The sequence below is a fragment of the Salvelinus fontinalis genome, chromosome 18, assembly GCF_029448725.1.
Source record: "Salvelinus fontinalis isolate EN_2023a chromosome 18, ASM2944872v1, whole genome shotgun sequence".
NCBI lineage: Eukaryota > Metazoa > Chordata > Actinopteri > Salmoniformes > Salmonidae > Salvelinus > Salvelinus fontinalis.
This window is the reverse complement of record NC_074682.1, coordinates 47,732,277-47,756,737: the sequence shown is the minus strand read 5'-3', so window position 1 is coordinate 47,756,737 and position 24,461 is coordinate 47,732,277. Positions and strand designations below refer to the sequence as shown.

Genomic DNA, 24,461 nt, shown 5'->3' with positions numbered 1-24,461 from the left:
ATACTAGGAAGTCATTGGCCCAGCAACAACATACTAGGAAGTCATTGGCCCAGCAACAACATACTAGGAAGTCATTGGCCCAGCAACAACATACTAGGAAGTCATTGGCCCAGCAACAACATACTAGGAAGTCATTGGCCCAGCAACAACATACTAGGAAGTCATCGGCCCAGCAACAACATACTAGGAAGTCATCGGCCTAGCAACAACATACTAGGAAGTCATCGGCCCAGCAACAACATACTAGGAAGTCATCGGCCCAGCAACAACATACTAGGAAGTCATTGGCCCAGCAACAACATACTAGGAAGTCATTGGCCCAGCAACAACATACTAGGAAGTCATTGGCCCAGCAACAACATACTAGGAAGTCATTGGCCCAGCAACAACATACTAGGAAGTCATTGGCCTAGCAACAACATACTAGGAAGTCATTGGCCTAGCAACAACATACTAGGAAGTCATTGGCCCAGCAACAACATACTAGGAAGTCATTGGCCCAGCAACAACGTACTAGGAAGTCATTGGCCCAGCAACAACGTACTAGGAAGTCATTGGCCCAGCAACAACGTACTAGGAAGTCATTGGCCCAGCAACAACGTACTAGGAAGTCATTGGCCCAGCAACAACGTACTAGGAAGTCATTGGCCCAGCAACAACGTACTAGGAAGTCATCGGCCCAGCAACAACATACTAGGAAGTCATCGGCCCAGCAACAACATACTAGGAAGTCATTGGCCCAGCAACAACATACTAGGAAGTCATTGGCCCAGCAACAACATACTAGGAAGTCATTGGCCCAGCAACAACATACTAGGAAGTCATTGGCCCAGCAACAACATACTAGGAAGTCATTGGCCTAGCAACAACATACTAGGAAGTCATTGGCCTAGCAACAACATACTAGGAAGTCATTGGCCCAGCAACAACATACTAGGAAGTCATTGGCCCAGCAACAACGTACTAGGAAGTCATTGGCCCAGCAACAACGTACTAGGAAGTCATTGGCCCAGCAACAACGTACTAGGAAGTCATTGGCCCAGCAACAACGTACTAGGAAGTCATTGGCCCAGCAACAACGTACTAGGAAGTCATTGGCCCAGCAACAACGTACTAGGAAGTCATTGGCCCAGCAACAACGTACTAGGAAGTCATTGGCCCAGCAACAACGTACTAGGAAGTCATTGGCCCAGCAACAACGTACTAGGAAGTCATTGGCCCAGCAACAACGTACTAGGAAGTCATCGGCCCAGCAACAACGTACTAGGAAGTCATCGGCCCAGCAACAACGTACTAGGAAGTCATCGGCCCAGCAACAACGTACTAGGAAGTCATCGGCCCAGCAACAACGTACTAGGAAGTCATCGGCCCAGCAACAACGTACTAGGAAGTCATCGGCCCAGCAACAACGTACTAGGAAGTCATCGGCCCAGCAACAACGTACTAGGAAGTCATCGGCCCAGCAACAACGTACTAGGAAGTCATCGGCCCAGCAACAACGTACTAGGAAGTCATCGGCCCAGCAACAACGTACTAGGAAGTCATCGGCCCAGCAACAACGTACTAGGAAGTCATCGGCCCAGCAACAACAACGTAGAATGCTGGCTCAGCTCCTTGTTCTGACCAGTTTTTTTGCCAAGTCATCTTAAAAGCTTCAGTTAGTTGTTTACTCAGCAGGATTACTACAATCTGTTCCTCTCTCCCTTATCCCCCTCGTATCCCCCTCTTGTCTCCCTCTCCCTTCTTGTCCTGCACCTTGACCACCTGTCTCTCCCTCCCCTCTCTGTTATTTCTGTCTTCCTTTCACATTTTCCTTTTTTCTTCTCCATTTCAAACCAATCAGGATGTCTCATTAATAAAAACAAGAAAAGTCAGTCAATGTATATTTCTCCCATCACCCCTCTGGCCCTGATTCCCCTGTTGCTCTTCTCTTCCTCCTCTTCCTCCTCCCATTCTTCCTACTTTCTCATACTTCCTTCTCCCCCCTCTACTCCTCTCATTCTACCTCCCTCGGACTCTCCATTTCCTCTCCCTCCCTCTGTTCCCCCCTCTATCCCCCTCCTGTGCTTTAGTGGTATGATGTAAAGACAATTATGTATCCATTACATTATGACATAATAATAAAATACACTGAGTGTACAAAACATTAAGAACACCTGCTCATACCATGACATAGGCTGACCAGGTGAATCCAGGTGAAAGCTATGATCCCTCATTGATGTCAGTTGTTAAATCCACTTCAATCAGTGTAGATGAAGGTGAGGAGACAGGTTAAAGAAGGATTTCTAAGCCTTGAGACAATTGAGACATGGATTGTGTATGTGTGCCATTCAGAGGGTGAATGGGCAAGGCCAAATATTGTGCCTTTGAAGGGGTTATGATAGTTGGTGCCAGGCACACCTGTTTGTGTCAAGAACTGCAACGCTGCTGGGTTTTTCACGCTCAACAGTTTCCCGTGTGTATTGAGAATGATCTACCACCCAAAGGACATCCAGCCAACTGTGGGAAGCATTGCAGTTAACACAGGCCAGCATTGAGGCTCTTCTGAGGGCTAAAGGGGATGCAACTCAATATTAGGCAGGTGTTCCTTATGTTTTGTACACTCAGTGTATTCCAAGTATGTACTATTTCTGTAACAGTATGCTATGCTGATAGTACATTGTATGTACACTACTGCTCGTCAAACATCTTGTTACAAAATCAGGGGCATTAATATGGAGTTGGTGCCCTCTTTGCTGCTATAACAGCTTCCACTCTTCTGCGAAGGCTTTCCACTAGATGTTGGAACATTGCTGCAGGGACTTGCTTCTATTCAGCCACGTGCGTTAGTGAGGTCGGGCACTGAGGTTGGGCGATTAGGCCTGGCTTGCAGTCGACGTTATAATTCATCTCAACGGTATTCGTTGAGGTCAGGGCACTGTGCAGGCCAGTCAAGTACTTCCACACAAACCTTGACAAATAATTTCTGTATGGACCATGCTTTGTGCGCTGAAACAGGAAAGGGCCTTCTCCAAACTGTTGCCACAAAGTTGGAAACACAGAATCGTTGAGAATGTCATTGAATGCTACATCGTTAAGATTTCCCTTCACTGTAACTAAGGGCCTAGCCAGAAACCATGAAAACCAGCCACAGACCATTTATTCCTCCTCTACCAAACTTTACAGTTGGCACTATGCATCGTGGCAGGTAGCGTTCTCCTACCATCCGCCAAGTCCAGATTCGTCCGTCAGACTGCCAGATGGTGAAGCGTGATTCATCACTTCAGAGAACACGTTTCCACTGCTCCAGAGTCGAATGGCGGCGAGCTTTACGCCACTCCAGCCGATGCTTAGCATTGTACATGGTGCTTGTGGCTTGTGTGCGGCTGCTCAGTCATGGAAACCCATTTCATGAAGCTCCCGATGAACAGTCATTGTGCTGACGTTGCTTCCAGAGGCAGTTTGGAACTCGGTAGTGAGTGTTGCAACCGAGGACAGACTATTTTTACGTGCTGCATGCTTCAGCACTTGGCGGTCCCATTCTGTGAACTTGTGTGGCCTACCACTTTGCGGCTGAGCCGTTGTTGCTCCTAGACGTTTCCACTTCTCAAATCAGCACTTAGTTGACCGTGGCAGCTCTAGCATGGCAGAAATGTGACGAACTGACTTGTTGGAAAGGTGGCATCCTATGACGGTGCCACGTTGAAAGTCATGGAGCTCTTCAGTAAGGCCATTCTACTGCCAATGTTTTCCTATGGAGATTTCATGCCTGTGTGCTCGATTTTATACACCTGTCAGCAACTTTTGTATCTATAGTGAATGTAATGATGCATCTATTTTGGTATGATAATATATTGTATGTACACATTATGATTTACACTCAGTGACCAGTTTATTAGGTACCTATCTAGTACCGGGTCGGGACCCACCTTTGCCTCCAGAACAGCCTGAATTATTAGGGAATATATACGTTGCTCAATTGGTATCAAGGGACCAAACGTGAGCCATGAAAGCATTCCCCACACCAATACACCACCGCCACCAGCCTGTACCGTTGACAAGCAGGATGGGGTCATGGACTCATGCTGCTTACGCCAAGTCCTGACTCTGCCTTCAGCTTGACGCCACAGAAACCTGGATTCGTTGGACCAGGCGATGTGTTTCCACTCCTCAATTGTCCAGTGTTGGTGATCATGTGCCCACTGGAGTCGCTTCTTCTTGTTTTTAGCTGATAGGAGTGGAGCCCGATGTGGTCATCTGGTGCAATAGCTCATCCCTGACAACGACTGACTAGTTGTGCGTTCTGAGATGTCGCTCTGCTCCATTAATTTGCCTGTTTGTAGCCCACCTGTTAGCTTGCACGATTTCATTACATTCTCCTTCGACCTCTTTGATCAACCAGCTGTTTTCGCCCCCAGGACTGCCGCTGACTGGATGTTTTGTTTGTCGCACCATTCTCTGTAAACCCTAGACACTCTCTGTAAACAGGCCAGCTGTTTCTGAGATACTGGAACCGGTGTGCCTGGCACCGACGATCATACCATGCTCAAAGTTGAACAGTAACTAGATGCCTGTCAGCCTGCTTTATAAAGCAAGCCATGGCCACGTAAGGATTTTTGTGAACGTGGTGGTGTACTTACTAAACTGGCCACTGAGTGTATAATAATATGTTGGTATCAATAAAGTATAGTATGATCATGTATTGTGTAGATGTAGTCTGGGCGATGGTAATGTATCTTTCAGTATGTGAGATGATATTAACATATTGATATGTGTAGGTGTGGCCAGCAGGCTCAGTGTTCACGCGGGGCCCAGGCAGGCCAGTGGCTGTGGAGCTTCGACATGGAGCAGAAGTGTCTCACCATCCAGTCCCTCAGCCCCTCCAACATCAGCCGGCAAGAGAAGAGAAGTGTATGTCTGTGTGTGTCTGTGCGTACGTGTGTCTGTGCGTACGTGTGTCTGTGCGTACGTGTGTCTGTGCGTACGTGTGTCTGTGCGTACGTGTGTCTGTGCGTACGTGTGTCTGTGCGTACGTGTGTCTGTGCGTACGTGTGTCTGTGCGTACGTGTGTCTGTGCGTACGTGTGTCTGTGCGTACGTGCGTCTGTGCGTACGTGCGTCTGTGCGTACGTGCGTACGTGCGTCTGTGCGTACGTGCGCATGTGCGTACGTGCGCATGTGCGTACGTGTGTCTGTGCGCATGTGCGTACGTGCGCATGTGCGTCTGTGCGTACGTGTATGTTTGTATGTGTGTATTTTTGTGTGTGCGCGTGCGTGTGTGTTCAAGTACATGGGTATGTGAGCACATGCTTTTATACAGGGTTGTTCCTTCATGTTCACACTGTGTGAGGGTTAGTTTTAGCCTGGCTGGATCCTGGCTGGCAGTGTTTGCTTGTTTTACGTCCAGTTTCACAGCAGAGATCAGAGATGGTTATCATATACATTCTCCTTGCAGATCCGAGCCAGCTCGTTCTCGCTCTCTCTCTCTTACATCTTCTCCCTACCTCCCTCAGATCTCTCTATCAGTCCTGGGCCTGGCCGTCCTAGAAGAGGACAAGTCGTACTGCTGTTTCTTTCACGACTCTGAGAGTCCTGCCACAGTCACAGACATGGGGGTCACCTGCCTCTCCCCTGACCCCCACAGGGTGCTGACTGGGCCCCCTGGACAAGGTGAGTTCCAAGGGGGCCAGATGGGTACAAGGCATGGAACCTGCTTCTCTATACTGTTTATACACACGCACGCACAAGCGCACACGTCATCATTTTAATGAGATGTTAAACGTAAGGACCTGTCTCTCACTAGTTCGTTAAAGTGTGTGTTGTGTTATACAGGCCCATCAGCCTCTAAGCAGCAGTAGGTACAGTGTCGTTACAGAGCAGATGTATGTTGGATCCCAAACCTCTTTGTCTCCCAGTTTACACAGCAGGGAGTAATCTCCATGTCCGCCAGCCTGGGGAGCTAATCATTCAATTCATCCGTCACGTGTGTTTCATGCAGGCTTCTATCTTTGGGCCTGGGATAGTGTGGTATGGTTTGGCCTGGGATAGTGCGGTATGGTTTGGCCTGGGATAGTGCGGTATGGTTTGGCCTGGGATAGTGCGGTATGGTTTGGTTTGGTTGCATGCTTGGAGCCATCGATTTGTTTTGGTTAGTCATTTCTGATGCATTATGGGCATTAACTGTTCACACACACGCAGAAGTGAACTATCTTGTCCCCCTGTCTTCCCTCCCTCCATCCACTTTTTTCTCGCACCCCCCCATCTCTCATCCCCCCATCTCTGTCTCCCTGGTTCCCATGAAAAGGATTCCTGAAGAGAGGTGGTTTGTTGTGGTTCTCAGGCCATGAGTGTTAGGTAGTTAACATGAGGGTTAGGTTTGTTATGCCCATCTGCCTGGGGGTATTAGTGAATAGAGAGAGACTCACACTGATCCCACAGGTATTACAGGGAGATTTGTGCGTGTGAGCGTTTGTATGATCTGCAGATGGTTCAGATAGAATCTCAGGAGTAAAGAGTCCAGTCACGGGATGTTATCATGGTTTAGTTCATGGTCTCAACAATTAAGTCAAGACATTTAGTCGGTTTAAGTCTTGTTAAGATTCTCTTATCTAGAGCGACTTACAATTAGGGTGATTAAAACAAGGAAGATCACCTTAAAACATCAAGATTGTGAATTACTTTTTATGTGTACAAATGAGTGTTAAGTGTGTGTACTTGGCAAGTGAGGGAACATGTACATGTAACTGCCAGAATAAAGGAAACACTTGAGTAAATGAGGGATACAAAGTATATTGAAAGCAGATGCTTCCACACAGGTATGGTTCCTGAGTTAATTAAGCAATGATCATCCCATCATACTTTGGGACATGTATAAAAATGCTGGGCATCCCATTATTTTGCATTTTATATTTTGACTACAATGGCTATGCCCCCCATAGGACGACAACTCCCCCATCCAAAGGGCACGAGTGATCACTGAATGCTTTGATGAGCATGAAAATTATGTAAACCATTGCCATGGCTGTCTCAGTCACCAGATCTCAACCCAATAAGAATTTCCCCTAGAAGAATGGTGTTGCATCCCTCACTTAGAGTTCCAGACACTTGTAGCAGCTATGCCAAGGTACATTGAAGCTGTTCTGGCATGTGGTGGTCCAACGCCCTATTAAGGCCCAACGCCCTATTAAGGCCCAACGCCCTATTAAGGCCCAACGCCCTATTAAGGCCCAACGCCCTATTAAGGCCCAACGCCCTATTAAGGCCCAACGCCCTATTAAGGCCCAACGCCCTATTAAGGCCCAACGCCCTATTAAGGCCCAACGCCCTATTAAGGCCCAACGCCCTATTAAGGCCCAACGCCCTATTAAGGCCCAACGCCCTATCAAGGCCCAACGCCCTATTAAGGCCCAACGCCCTATTAAGGCCCAACGCCCTATTAAGGCCCAACGCCCTATTAAGGCCCAACGCCCTATTAAGGCCCAACGCCCTATTAAGGCCCAACGCCCTATTAAGGCCCAACGCCCTATTAAAGTAATATGTACTCTGTTCTCGACCTCCTCCAACTGTTTTGAACAACAGTGCTTTTATTCAGACATACAGACATGGTCAAGTCTCACTCTCATTTTCAAATCTTCATAAGACTCAGTTCTAAGATGAAGCTTAGACAAATATTTTCACAACATATTATTTTTAGAGACCTTGGCATTGTTGGGCATTGTGTTGGGTAGGGACGAAACATTTCATATTTATTGTTTTTCTCTTTTCTCATTCTCTCCGTTTCTCTCTCTCCTCAGATTTTGTCACGGTCACCCTGTCCTTGCGCTTCGGTAACGTCATCGTCACGGCGACAGAGTTCACCTTCTACGACTGTACTGCCGCCAAGCAGCTGTCTGGGAGCGTGCCGTGAGTTAACCTACCTCTCCCTCTCTGTTACCCACTCTCGCTCTCTCCCTATCTCTTTCTCTCCCTCCCTCTGCTCTCTTTAGCACTCTCTCCCTATTTTTACATTCTCACAATTTTTCTCACTCGTTCTGGCTCTCTGTCTGGCTCTCTGTCTGGCTCTCTGTCTGGCTCTCTGTCTGGCTCTCTGTCTGGCTCTCTGTCTGGCTCTCTGTCTGGCTCTCTGTCTGGCTCTCTGTCTGGCTCTCTGTCTGGCTCTCTGTCTGGCTCTCTGTCTGGCTCTCTGTCTGGTTCTCTGTCTGGCTCTCTGTCTGGCTCTCTGTCTGGCTCTCTGTCTGGCTCTCTGTCTGGCTCTCTGTCTCGCTCGCTTTCTCTCTCTCTGTCTCGCTCTGGCTCGCTCGCTCTCTCTGTCTCGTTCTTTCGTTCTGGCTCGCTCTCTCTCTCTCTCTCTCTCTGTCTCGCTCGCGCGCTCTCTCTCTCTGGCTCGCACGCTCGCTCTCTCTCTCTGGCTCGTACGCTCGCTCTCTCTCTCTGGCTCGCACGCTCTCTCTGGCTCGCACGCTCTCTCTGGCTCGCACGCTCTCTCTCTGGCTCGCACGCTCTCTCTCTGGCTCGCACGCTCTCTCTCTGGCTCGCACGCTCTCTCTCTGGCTCGCACGCTCTCTCTCTGGCTCGCTCGCTCTCTCTGGCTCGCTCGCTCTCTCTGGCTCGCTCGCTCTCTCTGGCTCGCTCGCTCTCTCTGGCTCGCTCGCTCTCTCTGGCTCGCTCGCTCTCTCTCTGGCTCGCTCGCTCTCTCTCTGGCTCGCTCGCTCTCTCTCTGGCTCGCTCGCTCTCTCTCTGGCTCGCTCGCTCTCTCTCTGGCTCGCTCGCTCTCTCTCTGGCTCGCTCGCTCTCTCTCTGGCTCGCTCGCTCTCTCTCTGGCTCGCTCGCTCTCTCTCTGGCTCGCTCGCTCTCTCTCTGGCTCGCTCGCTCTCTCTCTGGCTCGCTCGCTCTCTCTCTGGCTCGCTCGCTCGCTCTCTGGCTCGCTCGCTCGCTCTCTGGCTCGCTCGCTCGCTCTCTGGCTCGCTCGCTCGCTCTCTGGCTCGCTCGCTCGCTCTCTCTCTCTCTGGCTCGCTCGCTCGCTCGCTCTCTCTCTGGCTCGCTCGCTCTCTCTCTGGCTCGCTCGCTCTCTCTCTCTGGCTCGCTCGCTCGCTCTCTCTCTGGCTCGCTCGCTCGCTCTCTCTCTGGCTCGCTCGCTCGCTCTCTCTCTGGCTCGCTCGCTCGCTCTCTCTCTGGCTCGCTCGCTCGCTCTCTCTCTGGCTCGCTCGCTCTCTCTCTGGCTCGCTCGCTCTCTCTCTGGCTCGCTCGCTCTCTCTCTGGCTCGCTCGCTCTCTCTCTGGCTCGCTCGCTCTCTCTCTGGCTCGCTCGCTCTCTCTCTGGCTCGCTCGCTCGCTCTCTGGCTCGCTCGCTCGCTCTCTCTTTCTCTGGCTCGCTCGCTCTCTCTTTCTCTGGCTCGCTCGCTCTCTCTCTGGCTCGCTCGCTCTCTCTCTGGCTCGCTCGCTCTCTCTCTGGCTCGCTCGCTCTCTCTCTGGCTCGCTCGCTCGCTCTCTCTCTGGCTCGCTCGCTCGCTCTCTCTCTGGCTCGCTCGCTCGCTCTCTCTCTGGCTCGCTCGCTCGCTCTCTCTCTGGCTCGCTCGCTCTCGCTCTCTGGCTCGCTCGCTCTCGCTCTCTGGCTCGCTCGCTCGCTCTCTCTCTCTCTCTGGCTCGCTCGCTCTCTCTCTCTCTCTCTCTCTCTCTCTCTCTCTCTCTGGCTCGCTCTCTCTCTCTCTGGCTCGCTCGCTCGCTCTCTCTCTGACTCGCTCGCTCTCTCTCTGGCTCGCTCTCTCTCTCTCTGGCTCGCTCGCTCTCTCTCTGGCTCGCTCTCTCGGTCTTGCGCTTTCTCTCTCTCTCTCTCTGGGATACAGCTGGTGATCAAATCTAATTTTATTTCTCACATGTGCCGAATACAAGAGGTGTACACCTTACAGTGAAATGCTTACATACAAGCCCTTAAATAACAATGCAGTTAAGAAAAAAAATATTATAATTAAGGAGCAACAATAAAATAACAGTAGTGAGGCTATATACAGGGGGTTCCGGTACAGAGTCAATGTGAGGGGGCACCGGTTAGTCAAAGTAATTGAGGTAATATGTACAGTTGAAGTCGGAAGTTTACATACACCTTAGCCAAATACATTTAAACTCAGTTTTCACAATTCTTGACATTTAATCCTATAAAAAATTCCCTGTCTTTGGTCAGTTAGGATCCCCACTTTATTTTAAGAATGTGAAATGTCAGAATAATAGTAGAGAGAATGATTTATTTCAGCTTTTATTTCTTTCATCACATTCCCAGTGGGTCAGAAGTTTACATACACTCAATTAGTATTTGGTAGCGTTGCCTTTAAATTGTTTAACTTGGGTCAAACGTTTCAGGTAGCCTTCCACAAGCTTCCCACAATAAGTTGGGTGAATTTTGGCCCATTCCTCCTGACAGAGCGGGTGTAAACTGAGTCAGGTTTGTAGGCCTCCTTGCTCGCACACGCTTTATCAGTTCTGCCCACAAATTTTCTATAGGATTGAGTTCAGGGCTTTGTGATGGCCATTCCAATACCTTGACTTTGTTGTCCTTCCTGACTGATGTCTTGAGATGTTGCTTCAATGTATCCACATAATTGTCCTACCTCATGATCCCATCTGTTTTGCGAAGTGCACCAGTCCCTCCTGCAACAAAGCACCCCCACAACATGATGCTGCCACCTTCGTGCCTCACAGTTGGGATGGTGTTCTTGGGCTTGCAAGCCTAACCCTTTTTCCTCCAAATATAACAATGGTCATTATGGCCAAACAGTTCTATTTTTGTTTCATCAGACCAGAGGACATTTCTCCAAAAAGTACTATCTTTGTCCCCATGTGCAGTTGCAAACCGTAGTCTGGCTTTTTATGGCGGTTTTGGAGCAGTGGCTTCTTCCTTGCTGAGCAGCCTTTCAGGTTATGTCGATATAGGACTTGTTTTACTGTGGATATAGATACCTTTGCACCTATTTCCTCCAGCATTTTCACAAGGTCCTTTGCTGTTGTTCTGGGATTGATTTGCACTTTTCACACCAAAGTACGTTCATCTCTAGGAGACAGTACACGCTTCCTTCCTGAGCGGTATGACGGCTGTGTGGTCTCATGGTGTTTATCTGAATACTATTGTTTGTACAGATAAAGGTGGTACCTTCAGGCCTTTGGAAATTGCTCCCAAGGATGAACCAGACTTGTGGAGGTCCTGGCTGATTTCTTTAGATTTTCCCGTGATGTCAAGCAAAGAAGCACTGAGTTTGAAGTTAGGCCTTGAAATACATCCACAGGTACACCTCCAATTGACTCAAGTGATGTCAATTAGCCTATCAGAAGGTTCTAGCATGACATCGTTTTCTGGAATTTTCCAAGCTGTTTAAAGGCACAGTCAACTTAGTATATGTAAACTTCTGACCCACTGGAATTGTGATACAGTGAAATAATCTGTCTGTAAACAATTGTTGGAAAAATGACTTGTGTCATGCACAAAGTAGATGTCCTAACCGACTTGCCAAAACTATAGTTTGTTAACAAGACATTTGTGGAGTGGTTAAAAAATGAGTTTTAATGACTCCAAACTAAGTGTATGTAAACTTCTGACTTCAACTGTACATGTAGGTAGAGGTAAAATGACTATGCATTGATAATAAACAGAGAGTAGCAGCAGTGTAAAAGGGGGGGGTGAGGACAATGCAAATAGTCCGGTTAGCCATTTGATTAACTGTTCAAGAGTCTTATGGCTTGGGTTTAGAAGCTATTATTAAGAAGCCTTTTTGAGCTAGACTTGGTGCTCCGGTACCGTTTCCCGTTCCTGTAGCAGAGAGAACAGTCTATGACTAGGGTGGCTGGAGTCCTTGGCAATGCTCTCGATGGTGCAACTGTAGAACATTTTGAGGATCTGAGGACCCATGCCAAATCTTTTCAGTCTCATGAGGGGGAATAGGTGTTATCGTGCCATTTTCATGACTGTCTTGGTGTGTTTGGACAATGATAGTTTGTTGGTGATTTGTTGGTGACACTAAGGAACTTGAAGCTCTCAACCTGCACCACTGCAGCCACGTCGGTGAGAATGGGGGCGTGCTTGATCCTCCTTTTCCTGTAATCCACAATCATCTCCTTCGTCTTGATCACGTTGAGGGAGAGGTTGTTATCCTGGCACCACACTGCCAGGTTTCTGACCTCCCTATAGGCTGTCTCATCGTTGTCAGTGATCAAGCCTTCCACAGTTGTCCTTGGCAAACTTAATGATGTTGTTGGAGTCATGCCTGGTCATGCAGTCATGGGTGAGCAGGGAGTACAGGAGGGGTCTGCGCATGCACTCCTGAGGGGCCCATGTGTTGAGGATCAGCGTGGCAGATGTGTTGTTACGTACCCTTACCACCTGGGGGCGGCCTGTCAGGAAGTCCAGGATCCAGTTGCAGTGGGAGGTGTTTAGTCCGAGGGTCCTTAGCTTAGTGATGAGGGCACTATGGTGTTGAACTCCGAGCTGTAGTCAATGATTAGCTTTCTTTTTGTCCAGGTGGGAAAGGGCAGTGTGGTGTGCAATAGAGATTGCATCATCTGGATCTGTTGGGGCGGTATGCAAATTGGAGAGGGTCTAGGGTTTCTGGGATGGTGTTAGACGTGAGTGCTACGGGTCGGTAGTCGTTTAGGCAGGTTACCTTGGTGTTCTTGGGCACAGGGACTATGGTGGTCTGCTTGAAACATGTTGGTATTACAGACTCGGTCAGGGAGAGGTTGAAAATGTCAGTGAAGACACTTGCAAGTTGTTCAGTGTATGCTCGAACTACACGTCCTGGTAATTTGTCTGACCCTGCGGCCTTGTGAATGTTGACCTGTTTAAAGGTCTTACTCACATCGGCTACAGAGAGTGTGATCACACAGTCATCCAGGACAGCTGATGCTCTCATTCATGCTTCAGTGTTGCTTGCCTCGAAGCGGGCATAGAAGTAATTTAGATCGTCTGGTACGTTTGTGTCACTGGGCAGCTCGCGGCTGTGCTTCCCTTTTTTAGTCCGCAATAGTTTGCAAGCCCTATCACATCCGGCGAGCGTCGGAGCCGGTGTAGTACGATTCAATCTTAGTCCTGTATTGCCTGTTTGATGGTTTGTCAGAGGGCATAGCGAGATATCTTATAAGCGTCCGGGTTAGAGTCCTCCTTGAAAGCGGCAGCTCTACCCTTTAGCTCAGTGCGGATGTTGCCTGTAATCCATGGCTTCTGGTTGGGGTATGTACGCACGATCACTGTGGGGATGACTTCATCTATGCACTTTTTCCCGAACATATTCCAGTCTGTGCCAGCAAAATAGTCCTGTAGCTTAGCATCTGCGTCCTCTGACCACTTTCTTATTGAGTGAGTCACTGGTGCTTCCTGCTTTAGTTTTTGCTTGTAAGCAGGTAAATAGACCGCTACGAAAATTTTTGGTGAAAACTATCTTGGTGAATAGTGTGGTGTACAGCTTATCATGAGATATTCTAACTCAGGCGAGCAAAACCTTGAGACTTTGTGCACCAGCTGTTATTTACAAATAGACACAGACTGCCACCCCTTGTCTTACCGGAGGCAGCTGTTCTATTTTGCCGATGAACCGAAAACCCGCCAGCTGTATGTTATCCATGTCGTTCAACCACGACTCAGTGAAACATAAGATATTACAGTTTTTAATGTCTCGTTGGTAGGATATCCTTGATCGGAGCTCATCCATTTTGTTATCCAATGATTGTGCGTTGGCTAGTAGGACTGATGGTTGAGGGGGTTTACTCACTCACCTACGAATTCTCAGAAGGCAGAAGTGGAATATCTGGCCATAGGAATGCCTTGTCAAGCTATAATATCTTGTAATACCTTTATTAACTGCATATATTTGGCTGTGTTAGCCATAGAGATGCATAGAGTGGACACTTGACCACAAAAGACTATGATTGCATGGGCAGTGACATCTCTATGGTGTTTGCACATGCACTCACTCAATTACCTTTCTCCTTTCCTTTCCTGGCACCTTGTTCAGAGCACTTCAATAAGGAACCCGCCACTAGATTCAATAACATGACCCCTTTTTTACCACTTGTCCTAGATTGCCAGAAATTGGATTAGCCTGTGTGCCAAGCTTACTCTCCCTCTCCCCTCCTCCCGTTTCTCTCTCATCTCCTTTCTTGCATTTTATTTTCTAACAGCCTTTCTGTTTCTTTCAATACCCTCAACCTTTCTTTTTCTCTCCACCCTCTCTTATCCCAATCCCCCCTCCCTCTCTTTCTCCACCCCCCTCCCTCTATTTCTCTACCCCCCTCCCTCTATTTCTCCTCCTAGTTGCCGTGGTTGTGTGTTGAGTCGCTGGGGCTGCAACTGGTGTGTGCACCAGCATACCTGTACCCACAAGCCTGCCTGTGACGAGGGGGTTATCATCTATAACGAACACGTAAGTCACACACACTGCGACAACGGTCAGTTAGCTCGAGATCGAAAGCATGTTGCACTTGAGGTCAAGACAGAAGAAAAGGGAGGAATGTTGCCACTCTCTATATCGTTCGCTGTAGAGTTTGGTCCATCTATTGCACCCTAGTGTGGCATGGTAAGTCTAGGCTGTTTTGGGCCAATACATTGTAGATGGTTGAGTGAAAGACAGTCTCTAATGTGGCAAAACAGAATGTTGGGAGCCATTAATAACCAGACACTTATTCTCACTGCACCTCATGTCCCAAAACAAACATCCAATATAACTAACGATCATCTCCATTTAGCCTGTGTCGTCAACCAAGTGCATGAGTTGTCATCATTGATGGTAATATTGGCAATGTATAGGAGACGTTTCACATCTGATTTGGGTTTTTCAGTCAACTTATGAGTTTGTTTATTTGATCAGTTTTCTTTAGTCGTTTGTTTGTTTATTTCTGTCTCACCCTCTCCCTCATGTCTTCCCCCTTTACCCCCACCCTTCCACCACCCAGTTCAAACTCCCCACCCCGGCTCCTCCCACAACCAAAGCCGTTACTATAACAACGACTTCCCCGTCCACAACAGTGTGCCCAACAACCGTACCCTCGACAACTACAACAACAACCCCAACAACTACAATAACAGCACCCCCTACAACTACCACAACAACTATCGCCACGACTACATCAATCAAAGCCCCTACCACCATAGCTACCGCCCATGAGCCTACGACAACAACCCTGTCTACAACCACCACACCGGAGCCGACTACACCGCCCAACCCTTCTATGCCGACCGAGGCCACCACAACTGCTATGCTGACCGAGGCCCCCACCATTCTTCCCCCTACAACGTTAGCCGAAGCTACAACGTCCATACCTGAGACCACCACTAGTGAGGAAGAGGAGCAAACAACCGCAGAAGAGCTCGTTGCAGAGGCTGAAAGTGAAACTGTAGGCCCCGTGGTTACCCCTGGCAACGTGGAGCTTGCCGCGAAAACTGATGTGGCGACGGTTGTGACCGAAGACGGGCAGTCATCCGATGATCTCGCCACTCTAATCCCCCTGGCGTTCCCGCCCGAGACATCCCCATTGGAAGTGGTTACTGCACCCCCCCCCCAGGAACTGGACAAGGCTCTGAGTCTGGCGGAGCCCCCCATGGAGGTCCAGCCCACACCCGTCAGCTACCCTCTCCCAGCCCCCTTCCCCCTGGGGGAACCGGTCGACTCAGATCTCACCTTCCACCTGGACCTGACAGAGGCCCCCTCCCCACTCCCGCTAGACCACCTCCACCCCATCGACACCGAGGGCCAGGGTACCGAGCCGGAAGTGCTTCTCTGGCCCAGGGAGGAAGTGGAGGAGGAAGTGGAGGACACGGCGGTAGAGAACGACACATCCACCGCGTTTTCGGCCGCCAGCATGCTGTCAGGAGACGGAGAGGCCGCTGACCACTTCCTTTCGGGCTCGGCCTACCCCCAGCTCCTGGACGCCGACTCAGAGCTGGACTACCAGTATGACTCATCCGACACCTTCCTGCCGGTGAGTTTGAAATTGATCCGGAGCTTCCACGGCCACCGTGCTTCCAGCTCTTAACTGGACACAGCTCTAGAATCCCACTAATATCTACAGCTCTTCCCTTGTCCCATTGCTATTCCTCACCGTGTTTTACTTTCATTGTTGACATGGTTGATGTTGCTTTTGGGAATCGATACGGAAAAATGGCTGCGACAGCAAAAGCTGGAGCAGTTGTCTTTTCATTAATGTTTTCATCCGTTTTATCATTTGATAGGCCATTTTAACAGTAGTATTACATGAAGACGCTTAGAACCTCATTAATATGTATAACAGTCAATAGTTTATGGGTTGATGAGATAAACAGAAAATTGTGATACCTTGTGTTAGTTGGAGTGTGTCCTTGTGAACGTGTATTTATCTAACAGTGCTGTGTGTGTGTAGGGGGACGAGGGCTCCTATGTGAGTTGGGGCTCGTCTGCTTGCCCCTGTGTGGAGAAGGTCCAGGGTTCTCATCTGTTACCAGTCAGAGTGGCGAGGAAGATCACACTACTCGCCAGAAACCTCCACCTGTACCAGGTAACACATGCGCTCAGTCACACTCACACACACACCACCTGGGTGTCTACATTATGGTCGAGGACAACTGCAGGATTCAGGATCTATAAAGAAAAACAATGCATTTGATTCTGTTGTAACCTGGTCCAATATGCGTGTGCAGGACACAGACCTGGACTACGAGTGTGTGTTGGTGATCGAGGGGCAGACGGTGGTGGTAGATGCCTATGTAGAAATGGATGAGATTAACCCGTCTCTCTTTGACATCACCTGTCAGCTGCACCAGGTCAGACTATCACGTTCTACTCACTGACAGTTTCTGTGGACACTTTAGAACTCAATTCAAGTTTCAGGTAAAATTTTAACAACTACTTCTCGCCCCAGTATTCCTACTCTGCTCCAGTGGATGAGTACAACGCCATGGTGTACGTAAAGAGGCGGGACACATTCCACGTGGACAGCTCTCATGACCTGTACGGTGAGTCCCAGAACCATAGTGCTGGGGAACAGCTGCTGCCAGCCCAGACAGCTGTGTTGTTGCTCTCGGCCATGACAATGTTTTCCATGTTTTTCTTTTAGGCTTCTGTATCAGACATACGGCATATTGTCCCAAGAGACTGTTCTCACTTTTTCACTTTTCACTCCCTTCCCCAAGGACACGGATAGCACAAGTGTGATTTGTTTACACGCAGAGCATTCTGTTTTCTATGAGCTTCTCTATCTCTCTCTCTCAATGACTGTATTATCTCTCTCTCTCAATGACTGTATTATCTCTCTCTCTCAATGACTGTATTATCTCTCTCTCTCAATGACTGTATTATCGCTCTCTCTCAATGACTGTATTATCTCTCTCCCTCAATGACTGTATTATCTCTCTCTCCCTCAATGACTGTATTATCTCTCTCTCTCAATGACTGTATTATCTCTCTCTCTCAATGACTGTATTATCTCTCTCAATGACTGTATTATCTCTCTCAATGACTGTATTATCTCTCTCTCTCAATGACTGTATTATCTCTCTCTCAATGACTGTATTATCTCTCTCTCTCTCTCTCTCTCTCTCTCTCAATGACTGTATTATCTCTCTCTCTCAATGACTGTATTATCTCTCTCCCTCAATGACTGTATTATCTCTCTCCCTCAATGACTGTATTATCTCTCTCCCTCAATGACTGTATTATCTCTCTCCCTCAATGACTGTATTATCTCTCTCTCTCAATGACTGTATTATCTCTCTCAATGACTGTATTATCTCTCTCAATGACTGTATTATCTCTCTCAGTGACTGTATTATCTCTCTCTCTCAATGACTGTATTATCTCTCTCTCTCTCTCTCTCTCTCTCTCTCAATGACTGTATTATCTCTCTCCCTCAATGACTATTATCTCTCTCCCTCAATGACTGTATTATCTCTCTCCCTCAATGACTGTATTATCTCTCTCTCAATGACTGTATTATCTCTCTATCTCCCTCTCTCTCTCTCTCAATGACTGTATTATCTCTCTCTCTCAATGACTGTTTTATCTCTCTCTCTCTCTCAATGACTGTATTATCTCTCTCTCTCAATGACTGTATTATCTCTCTCTCTCAATGACTATTATCTCTCTCTCTCAATGACTATTATCTCGCTCTCTCAATGACTATTATTGTTGCTTAATGTTTAACTCTACACTATTTCAACATACTGTAAACTCTAAGTAATGCTATCTCTATCACAGTCTCTTTAACTATCTCTTCCTTTTCCTTCTAGTGACTCTGTACAACTGTTCGGTGGGGCGTTCTGACTGTAGCCGGTGTCACACGGCGGACCAGAAGTATGGCTGTGTGTGGTGTGGAGGGGACCAGTCCACCTGTCTGTACGGAGACTCCTGCAGCGAGCCCATCGAACAGACCTGCCCCGCCCCCGTCATCCATGCTGTGAGTACCCCCCCCCCATCCCCCCTGTCAAGAACTCTATCATTGTATTAACGCTCAACACTTTTTAACACTTGACATAGTGTCATAATGTCATAAGTGTGACAGATGCAATTCTCTTAGTTTATGGTCACTAGAATATTTCTGGCTTAACTTAATGGAATGAACCAGAGTCATTTATAGAGATATAACTCTGGATTTACTGTTGTAGTCTTATTGTTGAGGACGAGAAAGAATCAGTTCTAACGTGTTTTATACTTCTGTGTTAGATTGAGCCCCTGTCTGGACTGGTGGAGGGGGGAACTGTGCTGACCATCTCAGGGTCCAACCTGGGCCAGAAGGCTGAAGACATCCTGCACTCTGTCAATGTGGCCGGGGTTTCCTGCTCTGTCATCCCCCACCTCTACGAGGTCTCCTCCAGGTATGGACTGTGAAAGGGGGATACCTAGTCAGTTGTACAACTGAATGTGTTCAACTGAAATGTGCACCTCTCTGAATCAGAGAGGTGCGGGGGGCTGCCTTAATCAACATCCACGTCTTCGCCGCCTGGGGAACAGTGTGTTAACTGGCTTGCTCAGGGGAAGAAAACAAACGTTTACCTTGTCAGCTCGGGGATTCGATCTAGCGACCTTTCGGTTACTAGTCCAACGCTCTAACCACTAGACTACCTGCCACCAGGGTGTGTGTCTCTGTGTTAGGTGGGGGAGGGGGGTCAATGTGTTTGTGATTACTATGATTCATAATTAACCTATATCTGTGTGTGTCCTTTGTAGGATTGTGTGTAAGACCAAAGCCAGCGGGGGAGAGAAGACGGGCCAAGTGTCAGTAGAAGTGAGCGGGGGAGAGTTTGGCCTCTCCAGCCAGAGGTTCAGCTACCAGGATCCGTTTGTGATGGAGGTGTCCCCCCAGAGGGGTCCCAAGGCGGGAGGCACGTCCCTGACCATCACTGGGAGGAACCTGCTCACGGGACGCCCCTCTGACATCACTGTCACCGTGGGAGGAGTGCAATGTGTCATGTGAGTGATTATGAAACTCATTCATGAACACACATAAAGAGAGAGACAGATACATGATCCTGTTCACTGTGCTGTACTGTTCTCTACTACTCTCACTCTTCTCTCCACCTCCCTTCTCTTCTCTCCTCCTCCCTTCTATTCTCTCCACCTCCCGTCTCTTCTCTCCTCCATTCTCTCCTCCTCTCTTCTCTCCTCCTCTCTTCTCTCCTCCTCTCTTCTCTTCTCTCCTCTTCTCTCCTCCTCTCTTCTCTTCTCTCCTCCTCTCTTCTCTCCTCCTCTCTTCTCTTCTCTCCTCTTCTCTTCTCTCCTCCTGTCTTCTCTTCTCCTCCTCTTCTCTTCTCTCCTCCTCTCTTCTCTTCTCTCCTCCTCTCTCCTCTCCTCTCTTCTCTCCTCCTCTCTTCTCTCCTCCTCCCTTCTCTTCTCTCCTCCTCCCTTCTCTTCTCTCCTCCTCCCTTCTCTTCTCCTCCTCTTCTCTCCTTCTCTTCTCTTCTCTTCTCTTCTCTCCTCTCCTCTCCTTTCCTCCTCTCTTCTCTTCTCTCCTCCCTTCTCTTCTCTCTCCCCCCCCCTCCTCCTCTCCCCCCTGTTCTCTCCTCCCACCTCCTCTTTTCTCCTCACTCTCCTCCCTCCTCCTCTTCTCTCCTTCCCCTCAGTTTATCAGAGGCCCAGGATGACAGTGTGGTGTGTGTGACGGGCAGCAGCAACAGGACGGGCGATCACCGCGTGACGCTTCACTATGGCAACAGCCAGCGCCACCTTCACGAGTCGGCCTACCGCTTCACCCCCAACCCCAACATCACACAGGCCGCGCCCGCCAAGAGCTTCCTCAGGTGTGTGTGTGACCTCTTACAGATCTATAGATGTGTTACTTGAAGTGAACTGAAGTTGGTTTACGTGAACTTCGCTTAAGGGAACTTCTTGATAAAAATGATCTAAAGTTGAATGGACTTGACCCCACTGGACTGAAACACTCGAGTGGACACTCAATATGGCCGCAAGTCTGACCATCCCAGAACATTAACTTGAATGGGACTTACCATTCTAGTAGTTATATTTCTACGTTCATGACAAAACATTGTCCTCCTTATCTCTGTGTGTAGCAGTGTCTGTCGGGTCCATCTAAAGTTCAGAGTCCCTGGCCCCACTCATACATACAAAACATTATGAACACCTGCTCTTTCCATGACATAGACAGACCAGGTGAACCCAGGTGAAAGCTATGATCCCTTATTGATGTCACTTGTTAAATCCACTTCAATCAGTGTAGATGAAGGGAGGACACAGGTTAAAGAAGGATTTCTAAGCCTAAATTCAGTGTCCCTGGCCCCACTCATACAGGTGTTGTGACACATCTCCTCCCTCTCTGTTTGTGTAGAGGTGGGTGTCTGCTCTTTGTGTTGGGCCACAACCTTTTCATTCTAGTAATTGTATTTCTATGGGTTTGTGACATTTCCTCCCCTCTCTGTGTATAGCGGTGGCCGTCTGATCTTCGTGTCGGGTCACAACCTGGATGTGGTACAGCAGCCTAACATGTTGGTCACTGTGTTCCCCTGGGAGTCCATCCCCCAGAGGAGAAGGAGGAGGAGGAGTGGAGGAGAAAGAGAGCATGAGACTGAGGACAAGGTGCTGTGGAGGCATCGCAGGATCGTACCGGAGCCCAACTGCCCTGGGGACCCAGTCTGCTCCATCATACAGGTGGGTGTTGAGGGAAGGAGAGAGTGTGTGGTGAGGGAAGGAGAGAGTGTGTGGTGAGGGAAGGAGAGAGTGTGTGGTGAGGGAAGGAGAGAGTGTGTGGTGAGGGAAGGAGAGAGTGTGTGGTGAGGGAAGGAGAGAGTGTGTGGTGAGGGAAGGAGAGAGTGTGTGGTGAGGGAAGGAGAGAGTGTGTGGTGAGGGAAGGAGAGAGTGTGTGGTGAGGGAAGGAGAGAGTGTGTGGTGAGGGAAGGAGAGAGTGTGTGGTGAGGGAAGGAGAGAGTGTGTGGTGAGGGAAGGAGAGAGTGTGTGGTGAGGGAAGGAGAGAGTGTGTGGTGAGGGAAGGAGAGAGTGTGTGGTGAGGGAAGGAGAGAGTGTGTGGTGAGGGAAGGAGAGAGTGTGTGGTGAGGGAAGGAGAGAGTGTGTGGTGAGGGAAGGAGAGAGTGTGTGGTGAGGGAAGGAGAGTGTGTGGTGAGGGAAGGAGAGTGTGTGGTGAGGGAAGGAGAGTGTGTGGTGAGGGAAGGAGAGAGTGTGTGGTGAGGGAAGGAGAGAGTGTGTGGTGAGGGAAGGAGAGAGTGTGTGGTGAGGGAAGGAGAGAGTGTGTGGTGAGGGAAGGAGAGAGTGTGTGGTGAGGGAAGGAGAGAGTGTGTGGTGAGGGAAGGAGAGAGTGGGTGGTGAGGGAAGGAGAGAGTGGGTGGTGAGGGAAGGAGAGAGTGGGTGGTGAGGGAAGGAGAGAGTGGGTGGTGAGGGAAGGAGAGAGTGGGTGGTGAGGGAAGGAGAGAGTGGGTGGTGAGGGAAGGAGAGAGTGGGTGGTGAGGGAAGGAGAGAGTGGGTGGTGAGGGAAGGAGAGTGGGTGGTGAGGGAAGGAGAGTGGGTGGTGAGGGAAGGAGAGTGGGTGGTAAGTGTTTCAGGACTGTATAGATGAAATGTATCTTTCTCCTGTATTTTGTAGAATCTATTCTAAGGAGTAATATTGTAACTTTAATTTTTAATTTGTATTATTTCACCTTTATTTAACCAGGTAGGCCAGTTGAGAACAAGTTCTCATTTACAACTGCGACATGGCCAAGATAAAGCAAAGCAGTGCGATTAAAAACAACGACACAGAGTTACATGGGATAAACAAAAGTACAGTCAATAACAGAAAAATCTATATACAGTGTGTGCAAATGGAGTAAGGAGGTAAGGCAATAAATAGGCCATAGTAGCGAAGTAATTATAATTTAGCAAATTAACACTGGAGTGATAGATGTGCAGATGATGATGTGCTAGTAGAAATACTTGTGTGCAAAAGAGCAAAAAAAGTAAATAAAAACCATAATGGGGATGAGGTAGGTAGTTGGATGGGCCATTTACAGATGGGCTATGTGCAGCTGCAGCGATCGGTAAGCTGCTAAAGTTAGTGAGGGAGATATAAGTCTCCAACTCCAGCAATTTATGCAATTCGTTCCAGTAATTGGCAGCAGAGAACTGGAAGGAAAAGCGGCCAAAGAGGTGTTGGCTTTGGGGATGACCAGTGAAATATACCTGCTGGGGCGCGTGCTACGGGTGGGTGTTGTTATGGTGACCAGTGAGCTGAGAAGGCGGAGCTTTACATAGCAAAGTCTTATAGATGATCTGGAGCCAGTGGGTCTGGTGAAGAATATGTAGCGAGGGCCAGCTGACGAGAGCATACAGGTCGCAGTGGTGAGTGGTAAATGGGGCTTTGGTGACAATACGGATGGCACTGTGATAGACTGAATCCAGTTTGCTGAGTAGAGAGTTGGAGGCTATTTTGTAAATGACATCGCCGAAGTCGGGGATCGGTAGGATGGTCAGTTTTACGAGGGTAAGTTTGGCAGCATCAGTGAAGGAGGCTTTTTTGCGAAATAGTAAGCTGATTCTAGATTTGACTTTGGATTGGAGATGCATAATATGAGTCTGGAAGGAGAGTTTACAGTCTAATCAGACACCTAGGTATTTGTAGTTGTCCACATATTCTAAGTCAGAACCGTCCAGAGTAGTGATGCTAGTCGTGCGGGCGGGCAGGTGCGGGAGGCGATCGGTTGAAGAGCATGCATTTAGTTTTACTTGCATTTAAGAGCAGTTGGAGGCCACGGAAGGAGTGTTGTATGGCATTGAAGCTCGTTTGGAGGTTAGAGAGCACAGTGTCCAGGGAAGGGCCGGAAGTATACAGAATGGTGTTGTCTGCGTAGAGGTGGATCAGAGAATCACCAGCAGCAAGAGCGACATCATTGATGTATACAGAGAAAAGAGTCGGCCAGAGAATTGATCCCTGTGGCACCCCCATAGAGACTGCCAGAGGTCCGGACAACAGGCCCTCCGATTTGACACACTGAACTCTATCAGAGAAGTATTTAGTGAACCAGGCGAGGCAGTCATTAGAGAAACCAAGGCTTTTGAGTCTGCCGATAAGAATACGGTGATTGACAAGAGTCGAAAGCCTTGGCCAGGTCCATGAAGACGGCTGCACAGTACTGTCTTATCAATGGCGGTTATGATATTGTTTAGTACCTTGAGAGTGGCTGAGGTGCACCCGTGACCAGCTCGGAAACTGTATTGCACAGTGGAGAAGTTACGGTGGGATTCGAAATGGTCAGTGATCTGTTTGTTAACTTGGCTTTCGAAGACTTTGGAAAGGCAGGGAAGGATATAGGTCTGTAACAGTTTGGGTCTAGAGTGTCACCCCCTTTGAAGACGGGGATGACCGCGGCAGCTTTCAATCTTTAGGAATCTCGGAAGATACTGCCCTGCTGCCCTCCATCTTAGGTTATTTAAAAGTGCTTTGTGACAACTGCTGATGTAAAAAGTGCTTTATAAATGCATTTGATTGATGGATTGATTTACTCCTCCCCCTCTTCTCTATCTCCCTCCACCAGTACATGGAGCGTTGCGAGGTCAACTCGTCCAGTCTGATCCTGTGCCGGAGCCCAGCAGTGGAGCCCTCTGTGTGGGGCTCGCAGGTGGACGTGGCCTTCCTACTGGACAACCTGCGCTTCCCGTTTGGTACCGTCAGCCCCCAGGGGGCCTTCAGCTACGAGCCTAACCCCGTGCTGCACCCGCTCAACCAGCAGGAGCCCCTCAAGCCCTACCGCTACAACCCAGGAAGCTTTATTCAGCTGGAGGTTAGCATTAGCCGCTAGCTGCTACTCTCTCAACTTGTTAAATAAGCTGCTGGAAGTTAGCATTAGCCGCTCGCTGCTACTCTCTCAACTTGTTAAATAAGCTGCTGGAGGTTAGCATTATCCGCTAGCTGCTACTCTCTCAACTTGTTAAATAAGCTGCTGGAGGCTAGCCAGCTTCAGGCTAACAGCATGTACAGTTGACAGCTGGAGGTTAGCATTACCCGCTAGGTACTACTATAAAGCCAAGGCAAGGGGATA

At 48.8% G+C, this 24,461-nt stretch overlaps 1 protein-coding gene across 3 annotated transcripts in view; it reads left to right on the top strand.

Moving 5' to 3' along the window:
* Positions 1-24,461, top strand: part of LOC129815666 (plexin-B1-like) — a 148,928-nt gene that overhangs the window by 98,828 nt on the left and 25,639 nt on the right. For all 3 annotated transcript variants that reach the window (XR_008753458.1, XM_055869667.1, XM_055869668.1), the window contains 14 exons: positions 4,758-4,890; positions 5,492-5,648; positions 7,772-7,880; positions 14,268-14,376; positions 14,906-15,931; positions 16,349-16,483; positions 16,626-16,748; positions 16,847-16,940; positions 18,213-18,379; positions 18,646-18,797; positions 19,150-19,392; positions 20,043-20,219; positions 20,862-21,084; positions 23,958-24,203. Coding sequence is in view for 2 of the 3 variants with exons in the window: in XM_055869667.1 (XP_055725642.1) it covers positions 4,758-4,890; positions 5,492-5,648; positions 7,772-7,880; positions 14,268-14,376; positions 14,906-15,931; positions 16,349-16,483; positions 16,626-16,748; positions 16,847-16,940; positions 18,213-18,379; positions 18,646-18,797; positions 19,150-19,392; positions 20,043-20,219; positions 20,862-21,084; positions 23,958-24,203 (3,094 nt within the window). In the remaining variant the exon portion in view is untranslated. The remainder of the gene's footprint in view (positions 1-4,757; positions 4,891-5,491; positions 5,649-7,771; positions 7,881-14,267; positions 14,377-14,905; positions 15,932-16,348; positions 16,484-16,625; positions 16,749-16,846; positions 16,941-18,212; positions 18,380-18,645; positions 18,798-19,149; positions 19,393-20,042; positions 20,220-20,861; positions 21,085-23,957; positions 24,204-24,461) is intronic.